Below are 15,638 nucleotides of genomic sequence, written 5' to 3' on the forward strand. Positions count from 1 at the left end.
GTCTTAGGACATCAATGTGTCGTCACGAGCCGCAGGGTTTAATTTGGATTTGTCTATGCAAGTTTTTTCCGACTCTTATTGTTCGAGTTCCCATTCACTCGCATTATAAGTCTGACAGACGGCAACGGTTGGAGTTAAAAATCATCATTTGTGTTCTACTGAAGAAACAAAGTCACCCACATCTTGGATGCGCTGGGGGTAAGCAGATAAACATCAAATTTTCATTTTTGGGTGAACTATGCCTTTAAGCTTATTTCTCTCTGTAACATTTTTTTCAGTGTTGGCAGTATCATGACAAATAAATAAAATTCTTGTATAACCAACATTTCATATTTGTTGTCACCAATCGCTCTCTTTCTTTAGGGGAAATTTAAATGTGAGGTAAAAACCTGCCACATTTACACATTTAGTTTTTTTTCTATTTGTTAAATTAAGCAATATATAAATGTTCAATGTTATTTTTGTTTACTGAAAAGAATGTCTTTTCTTCAACAACAATCAACAATGCATTTTTTTTCTTTTTTTGCACAGGGTTCTGAAACCTTTGCATACAACTGTATTATGCATCTTGTGTTTCAGACAAAAACACATTCATAAAAGTGTGTACAGCCAATTGGAGGCTAGTTTCTCTGCCAGACATACAAGATGAACAATTTTAGACTCTGTCACCTTCACCACAGTACAAAAATGTACTATTTACTGTCTATGCCTAGCATAACTGACAAAAGCAAAGCATACAGTTCAGTTTAAGAGTAAAAAGAGGACAAATATTAACAAGTGCATCTAATCTGGAGATTCAGATGTTCTCAGAATAGTTGTACATTTAAATATACAAGATTACACATCATAAACATCTATTTACATACTACCATGAAAAGTGTCAATAAAGAGTCTCTTATTCATCTGAATCTCGTCTCATTCTCCATCTAGGTTTTGTGTTTAGGGGCTTGCCTCAAAAATACTGAAGCTTCTGGAACTGGAGAAAAACAACTACTTCCATATACACCAAGAAATGGCATGCATGAAACAACAGTTTTTTGTTTTATAAAAGTTTTTGTTACATTTTAATACATGTAAATTTTTACATTTTTACAGGCTATTCAGATATAAGTTTTACACAGTGATTCATGTGGACAGTCATTCTGTCAGGACATGCTAACTAAAGTGTAAAATGTAATTTGATGTGTCCGTTTTCCCTCAATTTAACACTGTTAGAGCTCATCTGAGCTGGGTGGTTTCTCTCAGGTTTGTGGCCTGTACCTGAGGTCAAATAAGTTACATAATTTGTACACAGACTGCCATAAACAACTAGTAATATTATCATGTATAATGGGGTACCAGTAGAAATGTCACATCTGAAGAAGAAACAAATAGGTTTCCTTGTCTGACTTTGGATCAAGGATTTGTTTGATATGGAAAGTTACTCCAACACATCCATGTGTGATGATCACTATGGGTTTGTGTCTGTTGATTCTGTATATCCAAACCTGTAAGTAAAACACAGACAGTCAAATGTTTTACATTAAGGTGGGGGGGGGGGGGTGCTGTTCATGCATTCTGACTTATTAGTGTAAATAAGAGTTAAAGAGTTGCATTCTCATGCTAAACATGGCCAAAGTTTCAAAACACAAGTTGGACATAACAGAGTATTTCTGTGCCAAATACACTATATCTGGTTTGGGACCACGTTTTGGAGAGTTTTTTCGAGTATGGCCCTTTATCACGTAATGAAGGACAGAATTCCTTGTATGGGCACTTCTCCTTGATAAGCATGCGCACACACCCCACCCAGAGCAAGAGCAAGAGCACGGCCATTAACACGCTTCGTTCGGGATATGGAAGCCAAGAGATTTTTCAACAATGGCTGAGTCCTAATTCAGGGGCTTCACCCTTCAAAGGCTGCATACATCATTGAGGCGGTCTCATTTAAGAAAAATAACCATTAGATTGCAAAGTAAAGAAATTACAGTATTTTATACCTCACAATGAATATCAGTCAATTTTATTAAGGTTACTTTTCTTAAATAATACATCCTTGATGAAGTATTCAGCCTTCAATTGTGACCTCCAGAGGATGCAGTCTCCGAAATGAGACACAGCTGGAGTGACAGGAGTGTCACACAAAGGAGTGCGTTTTTGGTTGTGAGAGAAAGATTACCCTTTTCAGCTTCCCAAAGAACCCAGCGTTAAGGGAACAGTGGATGAAGTTTGTTTTTCTGGGGCAGCAACAGAGTTATGCGTGTATGTTTGTTTGTTCCCGGAATTTTGGTGATGAATGCTTTGTAAACAAGTCCCAGTTCAACGCTGGATTAGCTGATCATGGGCAGTGAGTAAAAGTACATCAAATGTCTGTTTTGTTGGCAATCGATGCGCAAGTGCATGTAATGTTAACAACACAAATGTTTTTGTTTCCTTTTTATTTATAATGATGTCGCAGCTTGCAGACGATCTCTACGTAAAAGCTGCATGTGCTCATGACTCTTTAGCTCCGCCCACGGCAAGCATGCCTCCAGGAGCTCGGCTTTTTTCAGAAAGACTCGGTACAGCATATCTATGTTTTATAAATATGATAAAACTAAAGACTTTTCAGAGATGTGAAGGATGCAATACTACTCTACAGGTACTCAAGATTAACATGAGATTGGTAGAAACTGTGTGTTACCTACACTTTAATGTATGATCCACTTGTAGGAACTACTAAAACTATTTGCACAATTAATGAGAAATAATAAAATAACACTGTAATGGTGATGGTGTCTTAAAATGTACATGGTGATGGTGTCTTAAAATGTACATGGTGATGGTGTCTACAGCATTTGGAACCAAGGCAGCCTTTTTGTTTAGCTGAGCATCCAAAAACCTCTCCAAACAAGTGTTTCTGGTTTATGTAATTTCATTGTTATAACTCTATGGGAAATATATTTAGATATGAGTGATGGATTATGGTGAGTTTGGGCTTTTAATCATGACAATCTGTGTGTAAATAACATTGGGCCATTATCCACTATGCATGTTTCATGACGTTATGAGCAAAAACGTCATGTGAAAGCAACATTTTTTTTTTCCTTGGCAACATGTGCAACTTTGAGGTTTTATGTATGATAACTCCATGGGGAATAACAATTATGCTTGTTGTATTCTACTCTTTGACTATCTGAGCTGTATGGTGTTTTTGACATATTACAATACATAGTACCAAAAAATATTTCATAAATTACGAAAACATTTTTTTTTTTTTCACTCATCACTAAAGAATTAATCAAATTGGCTACATGCATTGTAAAGTTCAGACTCTCTAAGCCTTAAAATGTCACTATTTTGTGTTGATCAAGGCAGTACTTTTAAAAAATATTATTATTCATTTTTTCGTGGCTAGGTGGTGCCCGTCTGCAGTACACTCCAGTTTAGAGGGACTACTCAGCACTCGTTATGAGTTCATCAAAATGGTTACATGCATTAAAAAGAGTTTATAAGCTTTAAAATGAAATATATTTTGTGTTACTCCATTCCATGCTTAGTAGTTTGGTTATGAATTATTACACTTTGGGTTAAAGGGGTCAACTCAACAATGCATTTTAGTCTGGCACTAGCCTTGAACCGGGGGCATTTTGGATAAAAATTATTAGAAATGACTATAATCTTGTTTTGAAATAAAGAAAAACATTAAGATTTCTCTTTTCACTTTATGGTTTGATAATTCATGCAGCAGAGGGTTAAAACTCAGACATGGTGTTCACAACACAACTCTGCTTAATAGCAATTAATAGCAACCAATTACAATTTGACCATATTTAATCATCACTACTCACAGAAGCATCTTCAGTTCATAATGTGGATCATCCTTCAGATCATAGAGCAGCTTCACATCTGTGTATCTTAGTTTATTACATGACAGATCTAGTTCTCTCAGGTGTGAAGGGTTTGATCTCAGAGCTGAAGCCAGAGCAGCACAATCTTCATTTGTGACACCACAATTACTCAACCTGTAGAGAACAATGACACTCTTCAGTTCAGGATCTACAGCTCAGATAAGCAGGAACTTTACAATCAAAAAGAGAGAATTGGCAGTCCACTTTAGATATTCTGCATTCTTTGCAAGTACATCTCAACTACCAGTCATTAGAGTGTTTTGTTCTGCGTGTTTTCTATCTCTCTTTTATCTTGCAGTGCTCCCAAATTAATCGGCAGGCTTTCCTCAGTAAGATTGTGGATTTGTTCCTGTGAGAAGGAATCAGATATACGAGTGGAGAGGAGTAAAGCACTCAGAGACTCCATTTTCCTCCATCCCAGACAAAACATCAATCCATTTCTTATTGAAATTGATTGATGTAATATTGTGAAAGCATGGGATCTGACATAAACTCAGTTGTGAACCATAAGAAAAACAAGAGTAAATCACATGTAACTCGTAGGGAGTTGGGCACCATTTTATTTGGAACACTTACCAGTTTTCTCATATTTTCATTAGTTCATTATTCTGGTAGGTTACTTGGTTTCATTTCATGACTTCTAATTTACATTAATATTTGTTGCTTCTTCCCCTAACCCTACACTGGGGGAGGAATCTAACACCCCAAATCTTTTTATTACCACAAAGAGTCAGGACCTTGGTTAAACATGCTTTTTACAGTATAGTGTCCCCATCACTATACTGGGGTATTAGGACCCACACAGACCACAGGGTGAGAACCCCTGCTGGCCTCGCTAACACCTTTTCCAGCAGCATCCATGTGTTCTCATCCAGGTACTTTAATACAATCTTACCTCAGTATCTCCAGTTTACACTGAGGATCCTTCAGTACATCAAAGAGCAGATTCACTACTGACACACTTAGTTCATTTTTAGATAGATTCAGTTCTCTCAGGTGTGAGGGGTTTGATCTCAGAGCTGAAGCCAGAGCAGCACAACCTTCGTCTGTGAAACCACAATCACTCAACCTGTAGACAACAATGACACTTTAGTCTCTCAGTTCAGGATCTACAGGTCAGATAAGCAGGAACTTCACAATTAGAAAGAGAGACTCAAACCACGGCACAATTAACAGGTCCAGTCTAAGGTCCAGACACGCTTCTACATTAGTAATTGGGAGTATTTATTTCAATTCTACCATAATAAATGTCTGAATCTTTTAATTTCTTATACAAGTACCCAAAAATCCTCAACACGTTTAACAGCAAACTCACAAACTACATGTGTTTGCAAAACAGTCTATTATCACCTTCACAACATTTTTAATGAATAACGAGACTCACCCGTGTTGTGTGTGAGGCTTTTTTTTTGTAACAGAGATTTGGCTCTTCTTTTTACACTTCATTTACACATACATTTACTGACATGTGGGTAAAACTCTAAAGATTTTCCTACATCAATGTCAGAACTGCTACAATTATAAACTATTTTTAGAATATTTATTGAATATTTATTGAGTACCAGTGTGTGTGACTCTCTGAGATGATTTACCTCAGTATCTCCAATTTACAATGAGGATTCTTTAGTACAGCAGAGAGCAAATTCACTCCTGAGCCTAGTTTATTTCCAGTCAGATCCAGTTCTCTCATGTATGAGGGGTTTGATCTCAGAGCTGAAGCCAGAGCAGCACAACTTTTATATGTGACATCACAATGTCTCAACCTGTGGAGAACAATGACACTCTTCAGTCTTTCAGTTCAGGATCTACAGCTAAGATAAGCAGGAACTTCACAATCAGAAAGATACTTAATCCTCGACAAGATTAAGAGGTCCAGTCTAAGGTGAGACCCTCTTCTACATCATGCTTGAGGTGGTTAAAATTCAATATCAAAATAATTTCAGAATCTTTTCATTTTTTATGCGGGTACCCCAAAATCCTCAACACATATGTATTATATGAAAACAGTTGTCACATATTCACATCATCCAATCATGTTTACACTATCATAAGATATAGTAAGTTAAATTATGTCACTTTGAAATCTAATTATGTTATTTGACAGCATACTTTTTGAGTCTTTTTAACATTTGTGGTAATTTTGTTTTCTTGTATATGTTTTATTCAGAGTGGGAGGAAAATGGAGAAGGATGCTGAGAGGTTTATACAATCTTACCTCAGTTTCTTCAGTTTACAGTGAGGATCCTTCAGTACAGCAGAGAGTGAATTTACACTTGACGTTCCTAGTTTATTTCCAGACAGATCCAGTTCTCTCAGGTGTGAGGGGTTTGATCTCAGACCTGAAGCCAGAGCAGCACAATCTGTGACACCACAATTACTCAACCTGTGGAGAACAATGACAATCTTCAGTCTCTCAGTTCAAGATATACAGCTAAGAGAAGACAGCTTTACATTCAGAATACCCCCAGAGCTCCACTAGGATAGTGTGATTCTCTGTGAGCCTCCATGCATGGTGTCCTAAGCGTGAGATGTGTTTAGTCTCCTCTCACTTTAGAGAGTCGTCATGCTGAGGCATCCACTCCTAAGAGCTCGGCTATCTACTGTGGGCGTTTTCAGGCCTCCTCTTGCTACAGAGTGTTAACTTTTTTGAAGCCTACACTCGCCAGAGCTCTGCTAGGAGCTCATGTTGCAGGTTGTGAGCCTCCCTGCACAGCGCTCTTGATGCTCCTTCATCCTCTCTCACACCATCTTTGCCTCAGTCTTCAGAGCCACCAACACCACCCCGGCCCCTTCATCCTGGGGCTTTGTCTTGTTCCCCTGGACCAGCGGTATCCCTGTCTCCCCAACCCTGTGGCTTTGCCTGGGTCTCCAACTTTCCCTGCTCCACCTCAGTCGGTCAATCCTCAAGCTCTTCCCACCTTTGGTCCTCAATTTCTTCATCAGGGCCCCTTCTTCAGACGTTAAGGTGTCAAATGCCGCCTCTTTTTGGAGGAGTGGGTACTGTCACAGTTTCACTCTTTTCTCCCTCCCCAAAGTCACACTCAGCATCCTCACTCTGCTCACATTTCCCAGAAAACTGATCACCTGCACCTGATTATCACTGCAATCAGGAATGCACAAATACCTAGCGCCCACATTCATTCAGTGTCTGATATTGTCAGTGTTTGCTGCCAGACACAGACTCTTCATGCTTACCTGTGGATACCTGGCTTCTATGGACTTCCTTGTTGGATACTTACCTGTACTGATCTCCTGTGTAAACCTGCCTCATTGTTCTCAATATTAGTTTAACAGCCCTGATGCTTTTATTGCCCTGTATGCTGTTCCATGTTATGTTCCTCACCATTCAACCTTCAAGTACAAAGAATGTTTATGACTGTTGCTATCCCTGTTACACCAGTTATATGTATGAATGAAACAATTAGTCAACATTTTCAACATCAGCAATAATAAAAAAAATTGACGACAAATATTTCTGATGTCAAATAATCTTTTGATCTCATTTGACCTATTTTAAGAGCTGAAATAATGCAGTTTGACCAGTTGGATGCTGATGCGCAATACTGTAATGCAGCCCTCCCAGATGCAATACAATGGAAGACGACACTGCACTGGAGTGCAAAAGAAGAGTGTGGCAAAGTTTAACATAATTACAAAAAAAAGAACAAAAAAAAAAGGCTTTCTTCAATGTGGCATGACAAAAAGCTATAGCACCCCAGTTCAAGCAGCAAAAGAACTAATAATCTCTTCCTCTTTACTACCAGTTATTGCATGAAATATACATGAATACATCGGAAGTTGTTAAAAGAAACAGTACAAATTATTGAAATGTACAATGTCTCATGTAATCGCTAAATCAGTTTTTAACTGTGGAAATACGTCAATAAAACAGCTTGTAAACAATGTCACATAAAGTAACATTTACTCAGAGGTGTAAAGTACTTGAGTAATTTTACTTGATTACTGTACTTAAGTATTATTTTTGGGGATTTTTACTTTACTTGAGTACGTTTAAAAATCAATACTTTTGATTAAATTTTTTGAGAAAAAAAAAGAGTACTTTTTACTTCTTACAATTTTATTTACAGTCAAAAAGTACTTATTTTTTGGAGATCACTTCATTCTATTTTCCTTTTGCTATTACCAAAACAATTGAATTGCACTGATGACCAGTTTAATTTAAAGGTTATTTATTCAATGAGATTCATTTTCACATTCCATGAAATTGATCAGACATGTTCATTGGTCCTTTGGAAGTGACGTCATGTTGCATCAATTACCACAATGCACAGTACCTTGACCTCAAAGAATATACACTAACAAGAAGCGACACTCAACAGAATGTTCCATTGCAACACCTGCGCCAGCAGCGGCCTTGCATTTCCGACATTTTGGGGTGAAGGCGACTTGGCAGTCCACTAGTTTCTATGGAGGAAGTCAAAAATCAGCCACAGAATCAAGAGCACCCGTGGCCAACAGTTCATCTGATGATGAAGATTTTTTCGCTTCTTTGAAACAGACAACACATGAAACCAGCAAAGAGTTGGATGGATATCTGGCCTGTGTTTCAGACACCAGTGTTTCAGGCACTGCAGGATTGATTTTTAGCCCCAAAAGAGCTAGGCTTGACACTCACAGTTTTGAAAATCAGCTTCTGCTTAAGTTAAATCCGAGGTTTTGCAACTTTGAGTAGCATGTTGCATACTGGCATTAGGTAGTAGTCTTATAGTTTGATAATTAAATACAATTAAACACAAACAGTTCTAAAGGAGGATAAAACTTTGTATGTGGTTCATTCACTTCATGTTTTTAGAGATTAAAAGCTTAAACAAGAATCTCTAGTTCCCATTCAGTCAGTCACGTTCGACGTTACGTTGATACTGACGTAATGGGGTCTCGCTAGGGAGCCCAATCACCTCCAAGGATACAAAACAAGCCAATGGGAATTGGCCTGTGAGATTTACATGCCGGGCCCCTCCCCCGGCATCCGGGTATAAATAGGGCCGGCATACTCACCTTCATTCATACTTTTGCTTCGGAGCTGATCGCATCGGATCTGCGCACTTCACCTCTAAAGAGTGAATTTCTAAATAGAGCAAAAAACAGCAATTATAATTGCTATAGGACACGGTCCTAAAAACAGCAATTTTAATTGCTACCTCGCTGTTTTTGTTCTGGTTCTGGTGGCTGCTCGAGTCTCTCCAGCTGGTGGGAAAGGCACGCTCAGCGGTGGGTGTGACGGCGCGCTGCCCACAGGACGGTGCTACACTCATCCCTGGGTGCTTCGGCTGGTGAGGTATACTGAAAGAGCAAGCACGGGCGATCAGCGTCTTTTTCAAGATGTCTTTTCGTCCGTGTGTTTCTGGATGCGGTCGTTTCCTGACCTCTTCTGACGGCCACGACCACTGTCTCACGTGTCTGGGTAGACCGCATGCTGAGTCAGCGCTCGTGGATGGTACATGCCCTCACTGCGAGGGCATGTCCATGTTGGTGTTGAGATCGCGCCTCTCCTTCTTTAACACGGAAGTGAGAGACCCCTCTGTCACTACCCCAGCGCCGGCGGCTGTAGCGGCCACCGGCCAGGCTAGTGCTCTGGGAGATCTGAGGATCACAGTGGGAGCCACTTCGTCGGGTCCGTCCCCACGAACCTCCCACTCCTCAACAACACCATGTGCCGTTGAGATGCCGTCTGCTGTCACGGGGCCCTCTTCGGGGGTGCCCCACGTCACTTTCGGCGCTCCGGAAGAGGATCGGATGTCGATCGCTGCATCGGGGAGTGGGCTGAACGGTTCAGAGTCCGACGATGACTCCGAGCTTCCGCCCTCTGGGGCGGTTGCTCAGTCGGAGGCGGACTCTGAGCTGACAGCCATGCTTGCCCGGGCCGCCGCGGGCATCGGGCTCGAGTGGAACCCTCCACCGTGTCCCGAGCGTTCGCGGCTGGATGACTGGTTTCTGGGGTCGGGGCGTAGCGCTCAGCCGCATCCCGCCCCAGTACCGTTATTCCCGGAGGTGCATGAGGAGCTCCAGAAGACCTGGTTGGCACCTCACACTGCCAGACTTCGGTCTTCTGCCTCCTCCACTCTCACTACCCTCGATGGAGGAGCCGCCAAGGGTTACGTGGACATCCCGCAGGTGGAACGTGTGATTGCGGTGCACTTGTGCCCGCAGTCCGCGGCCACCTGGCGGAATCGTCCGCGTCTCCCGTCCAAAGCGGGTAAGACCACGGCCGCTCTCGCGGCCAAGGCTTACTCCGCTGCTGGACAGGCGGCTTCTGCCCTGCACGCCATGGCTATTCTGCAGGTCCATCAGGCTAAAGCCCTGAAGGACCTGCACAAGGGTAGTGCTGAACCAGGGTTGCTCCAAGAGCTGCGCGCTGCGACCGACCTCGCCCTCCGGGCGACGAAGGTCACGGCACGCGCCCTGGGTCAAACGATGTCCACCCTGGTGGTCCAGGAACGGCATCTTTGGTTGGACCTGGCTGAGATGAGGGAGGTCGACAAAGCTCGCTTTCTTGACGGCCCCATCTCCCAGGCCGGCCTCTTCGGCGACACCGTCGAGGACTTTGCCCAGCAGTTCTCGGCGGTGCAGAAGCAGACGGAGGCCATCAAGCACATCCTGCCCAGGCGTGATGATGCCACCAATCCGCCTCGGGCTGTGCCTCCGTCTGCTCCTCGCCGAGGGCGTCCCCCTGTGGCTCAGGCTCCTGTGAGGTCGGAACCCTCCCAGCCTTCGCTCCCTCTCTCTCAGCCACTCCTTCCTTCGCCACAGGCGGGGTCTTGGCGCCCCAGGAACGCACTGCCTTCCCACACCACCCTGCCCACTCTGGGCCATGTGAGTGGACCCCACTCACAGCCCCGACTTCGGGACGCACTGCCTCCCGAGTTGGGCCACAGTGCTCCATGCTGCCCCCCCGTGGGTACTTCTGTTGTCCGGATGGTTCCACTCGTACGGAGCTTGGGGGCGTGGCTACGCCTTCCCAACCCGTCCCGTTGGCTCCTTCGGACAATCAGACTCAGCTACGCGATTCAGTTCGCCGGGCGTCCCCCCAGGTTCAGCGGCGTTCTGTTCACCTCGGTGACAGGTCCCAACGCCTCTGTCCTGCGGGCGGAGATTGCGGTTCTTTTGGCGAAGGACGCAATAGAGCCTGTCCCTCAAGCCGAGATGAAGTCTGGGTTTTACAGCCCTTACTTCATAGTACCCAAGAAAGGCGGGGGGTTACGACCAATCCTGGATCTGCGTGTCTTGAATCGGGCCCTTCACAAGCTCCCGTTCAAGATGCTCACCGTGAAACGCATTCTCACGTGCGTTCACGCCCGGGATTGGTTTGCAGCTATAGACCTGAAGGACGCGTACTTTCATGTCTCGATCCTTCCTCGACACAGACCGTTCCTACGGTTTGCGTTCGAGGGGCGGGCATATCAGTACAAGGTCCTACCCTTCGGCCTGTCTCCTCGCGTCTTTACCAAAGTCGTAGAGGGGGCCCTTGCCCCGCTCAGGGAGGTGGGCGTTCGCATTCTCAACTACCTCGACGATTGGCTCATTTTGGCCCAGTCCCGAGAGCAGTTGTGCGAACACAGGGACCTGGTGCTCAGTCACCTCAGCCAGTTGGGGCTTCGGGTCAACTGGGAAAAGAGCAAGCTCTGCCCCGTGCAGAGCATCTCTTTTCTCGGTGTGGAGCTGGACTCGGTCAACATGACAGTGCGTCTCACCAACGAGCGTGCACAGTCGGTGCTGAACTGCCTGAACTCGTTCTCGCGGAAAACAGCGGTCCCACTGAAACAATTTCAGAGGCTCCTGGGGCATATGGCATCCGCAGCCGCGGTCACGCCGCTCGGATTGCTCCATATGAGACCGCTCCAGCACTGGCTTCACGACCGAGTCCCGAGGTGGGCATGGCACTGCGGCTCACTCCGTGTGGTCATCACACCGGAGTGTCGCCGCACATTCAGTCCGTGGTCGGACCTTGCTTTTCTACGGGCCGGGGTGCCCCTAGTACAAGTGTCCAGGCATGTTGTTGTTACAACAGATGCCTCCACCACCGGCTGGGGTGCCATATGCAGTGGCCAGTCGGCGTCGGGCTCCTGGACAGGACCCCATCGCCATTGGCATATCAACTGCCTCGAGTTGCTGGCAGTACTTCTTGCGCTGCGCCGGTTTCGACCGCTGTTGCAGGGCAAGCATGTACTGGTCCGGACGGACAACACATCGACGGTAGCGTACATCAACCACCAGGGTGGTCTACGCTCCCGTCGCATGTCGCAACTCGCCCGCCATCTCCTCCTGTGGAGTCAGCGCCGACTCAGGTCGCTGCGCGCCTCCTACATCCCGGGCGAGCTCAATCGTGCAGCCGACACGCTCTCATGACAGCTCACGCTCCCGGGGGAATGGAGACTCCACCCCCAGGTGGTCCAGCTGATATGGAGCCGGTTCGGGGAAGCACAGGTGGACCTGTTCGCTTCTCGGGAATCTGCCCATTGCCAGTGGTTTTATTCGTTGACCGAGGGGACCCTCGGCACGGATGCACTGGCACACAGCTGGCCCCGGGCCTACGCAAATATGCGTTTCCCCCAGTGAGCCTCCTTGCACAGACACTGTGCAAGGTCAGGGAGGACGAGGAGCAGGTCTTGCTAGTTGCGCCGTACTGGCCCAACCGGACCTAGTTCCCGGAACTCATGCTCCTCACGACAGCCCATCCCTGGCGCATCCCCCTGAGGAAGGACCTCCTCTCTCAGGGGCAGGGCACCATATGGCACCCGCGGTGTTGTGCTTTCCTTCCTTCAAGAGGGTTTGGAACGGAGGCTGTCCCCTTCCACCCTGAAGGTCTATGTGGCCGCCATCGCAGCGCATCACGATGTGCTTGATGGCAAGTCACTAGGAAAGCACGACCTGATCATCAGGTTCCTCAGAGGCGTCAGGAGGTTAAATCCCCCTAGGCCTCGCCTCATTCCCTCCTGGGATCTCTCCATCGCCCTCTCGGGCCTTCGGAGAGCTCCCTTCGAGCCCCTCGAGTCAGCTGAGCTGAAACATCTGTCTCTCAAGACAGTGCTCCTGACCGCGCTCGCCTCCTTCAAGAGGGTTGGGGACCTGCAAGCATTTTCGGTCAGCGATTCGTGCCTGGAATTCGGGCCAGACTACTCTCACGTGATCTTGAGACCCCGGCCTGGATATGTGCCCAAGGTTCCCACCACTCCCTTCAGGGACCAGGTGGTGAACCTGCAAGCACTGCCCCCGGAGGAGGCAGACCCAGCCCTTGCGTTGCTGTGTCCCGTTCGTGCCCTGCGCGTTTACGTGGACCGCACGCAGAGCTTCAGAAGCTCTGAGCAGCTCTTTGTCTGTTTTGGAGGTCAGCAGAAGGGAAAGGCTGTCTCCAAACAGAGGTTGGCCCACTGGATAGTGGATGCCGTCGCCTTGGCGTACCAGTCCCAAGGCGAGCCGTGCCCCCTCGGGTTGCGAGCTCACTCCACTCGGGGTGTGGCTTCTTCCTGGGCGTTGGATCATACATTTTTTCACCATCTTTTTAAAATAATATCTGTTGCTTATTTGTCTTATACACATTGACAGTTGATTCCAAGCTACCGAGTATCTAAATAGTACAGTTCTCTTCATACAATTTGACTGTGCAAAAGGAACAACTAAATCACCAGAGCTGACCTGCCGAGTAATATGTTGGTGGCAATACCCACTGTACACCAATTTATCCACAAAAAATCTGGGATTGTTTTTATAGATGGCATTATGCATGTAGCACAGAAGACTTATCTTTAATTTATCCTGTACCTTCAGCCATACTAATATAGTGTGCATCTCATTCACACTAGTCCTATACGAACAGCCAAGAGCTACCCTGGCAGCTCTATTCTGTGCAAGTTGAAGTTTTTTCAAGTGCTCCTGTGTAGCACTGGACCAAATAACTGAGCAGTACTCCAGGTGTGACAAGACCAGAGACTAGACAACTGTTCTCATGACTGAGGGTGGACAAAACGGCACACACTTCCTAGACAAAGCAATGCCTCTGCCCATCCTGGAAACAATATGATTTATCTGATTAGTCCATGAGAGCTGATTATCCAGCTTGACACCCAAGAGTTTAGTTTTAGTAACCTGCTCAACCAAAATGGTATCAATAGTCAAATTTAGGTTACAAGGTTTATTTAACAAATGTTTAGTACCAAAAACAATACATTTGGTTTTGAAAATATTTAGAACTAATTTGTTCAAATTAACCCAGTTGATAATCAAATTTAATTGGTTTTGAAGGTTCAGACTTAGATTGGTGATTGAAGGAGATGCACAAAATAAACTTGCATCATCTGCATACAGTACAACTTCTGCATTTCTAACAACATGGGGCAAATCATTCACAAAAATTGAAAATAAAAGTGGACCCAAACAGCTGCCCTGTGGAATACCGCATGATATACATTTACTGTCAGAAAAACTACCATTAAAAAAATACTTGCTGAGTTCTACCATTAAGATAACTCCTTATCAGTGAAACAGACAATTGTGAGAACCCATAATACTTGATCTTTGACAACAGAATATCATGATCAATTACATCAAATGCAGCTGTAAAATCTAAAAGTACTGCACCAACAAGTCTTTTATCCTCCATATATGTAAGCCACTGATCAACCATATGCACTAATGCAGTGTTAGTAGAATGGCCTGGTCTATAGGCATGCTGTGAACTAGTAAGCAATTCATTTGATGTAAAGTACTCTAGCATTTGATTAAAAAGTAACCTTTCAAAGATTTTGCTTAATACAGGAAGAATATGAATTGGTCTACAATTAGAAGGAATAAACCCTGCCTTATCCTCTTTAAGTAAAGGTACAATTTTAGACTGTTTCCATAGCTTAGGAAACACTCCGCTGAGCACTGATCTGTTAAAGATGTGACATATTGGTTTGCACAAAATATTTGCAACAATTTTAAAAATTTTGCCATCAAGATAATCATTACCAGGCGTTTTCTCATCAGATAAAGAGAGAAGCAACTTCTTAACATTGTCCTCACTAAAAGTATAAAATGACAAGGAGCAAGTTTTCCCTCTCATAATAAATCTAACATTGTCACAAGGAGATTCAATATCTAACATTGTCATACAAGATTTTAATTGTTCTACTTTGCATATAAAAAATTTATTCAAATGATTAGCAATATCATATGGTTTACTAATAATGTCACCATCATTAGTCTCCATGTACATATTCAAATTATTTGGCTTTTTACACATCAATTCCTGTAATACTTTCCACAATTGTTTGCTATCATTCATAGAATTGGAGATTTTTTGTCCATAATATGCTTTCTTTTTTATGTTATTTAATTTTGTAGCTTTGTTTCTCAACTTGCGATAATGTGCTCTGTCTACATCACATTTTGATTTGAAGGCCAGATCTTTGACATTGTCCCTTTGCCTCATGAGGGACATTAGCTCTTCATCTAACCATGGAGCGCTGTTGATTTTTATAGATCTTTTCCGGAGAGGTGCATGTTTATCAACTATTTTACTAAAAGTGTCCATAAAAATGTTAAGAGAAGCATTTACATCCTCCTCCTGAAGAACTGCAGACCAATTTGAGTTATTGACCTCATCAACAAACAGGCTGGGATTAAAGTTTTTATACGATCTACGATACATGATCCTTCCACCAGATTTAGGAATTTTCATCATTCTTGAAATTGCTATTAGGTTATGATCACTGCAACCTACCCCCACAGAAACTGCTTGTGAACATAAATCAGGAACATTAGTAAAAATAT

At 44.0% G+C, this 15,638-nt stretch overlaps 1 protein-coding gene across 1 annotated transcript in view; it reads right to left on the minus strand.

Moving 5' to 3' along the window:
* Nucleotides 1-791: 791 nt before the first annotated feature.
* LOC125275856 (NACHT, LRR and PYD domains-containing protein 3-like) overlaps nt 792-15,638 on the minus strand; it is a 49,795-nt gene continuing 34,948 nt past the window's right edge. Inside the window, exons 10-14 of the mRNA XM_048203164.1 lie at nt 6,085-6,252; nt 5,462-5,632; nt 4,765-4,938; nt 3,810-3,983; nt 792-1,487 (exon numbers count right to left, since the gene is read on the minus strand). Coding sequence (XP_048059121.1) covers nt 1,451-1,487; nt 3,810-3,983; nt 4,765-4,938; nt 5,462-5,632; nt 6,085-6,252 — 724 coding nt within the window. The 3' untranslated portion in view covers nt 792-1,450. The remainder of the gene's footprint in view (nt 1,488-3,809; nt 3,984-4,764; nt 4,939-5,461; nt 5,633-6,084; nt 6,253-15,638) is intronic.

This window comes from Megalobrama amblycephala, linkage group LG9, assembly GCF_018812025.1.
Source record: "Megalobrama amblycephala isolate DHTTF-2021 linkage group LG9, ASM1881202v1, whole genome shotgun sequence".
Classification (NCBI taxonomy): Eukaryota; Metazoa; Chordata; class Actinopteri; order Cypriniformes; family Xenocyprididae; genus Megalobrama; species Megalobrama amblycephala.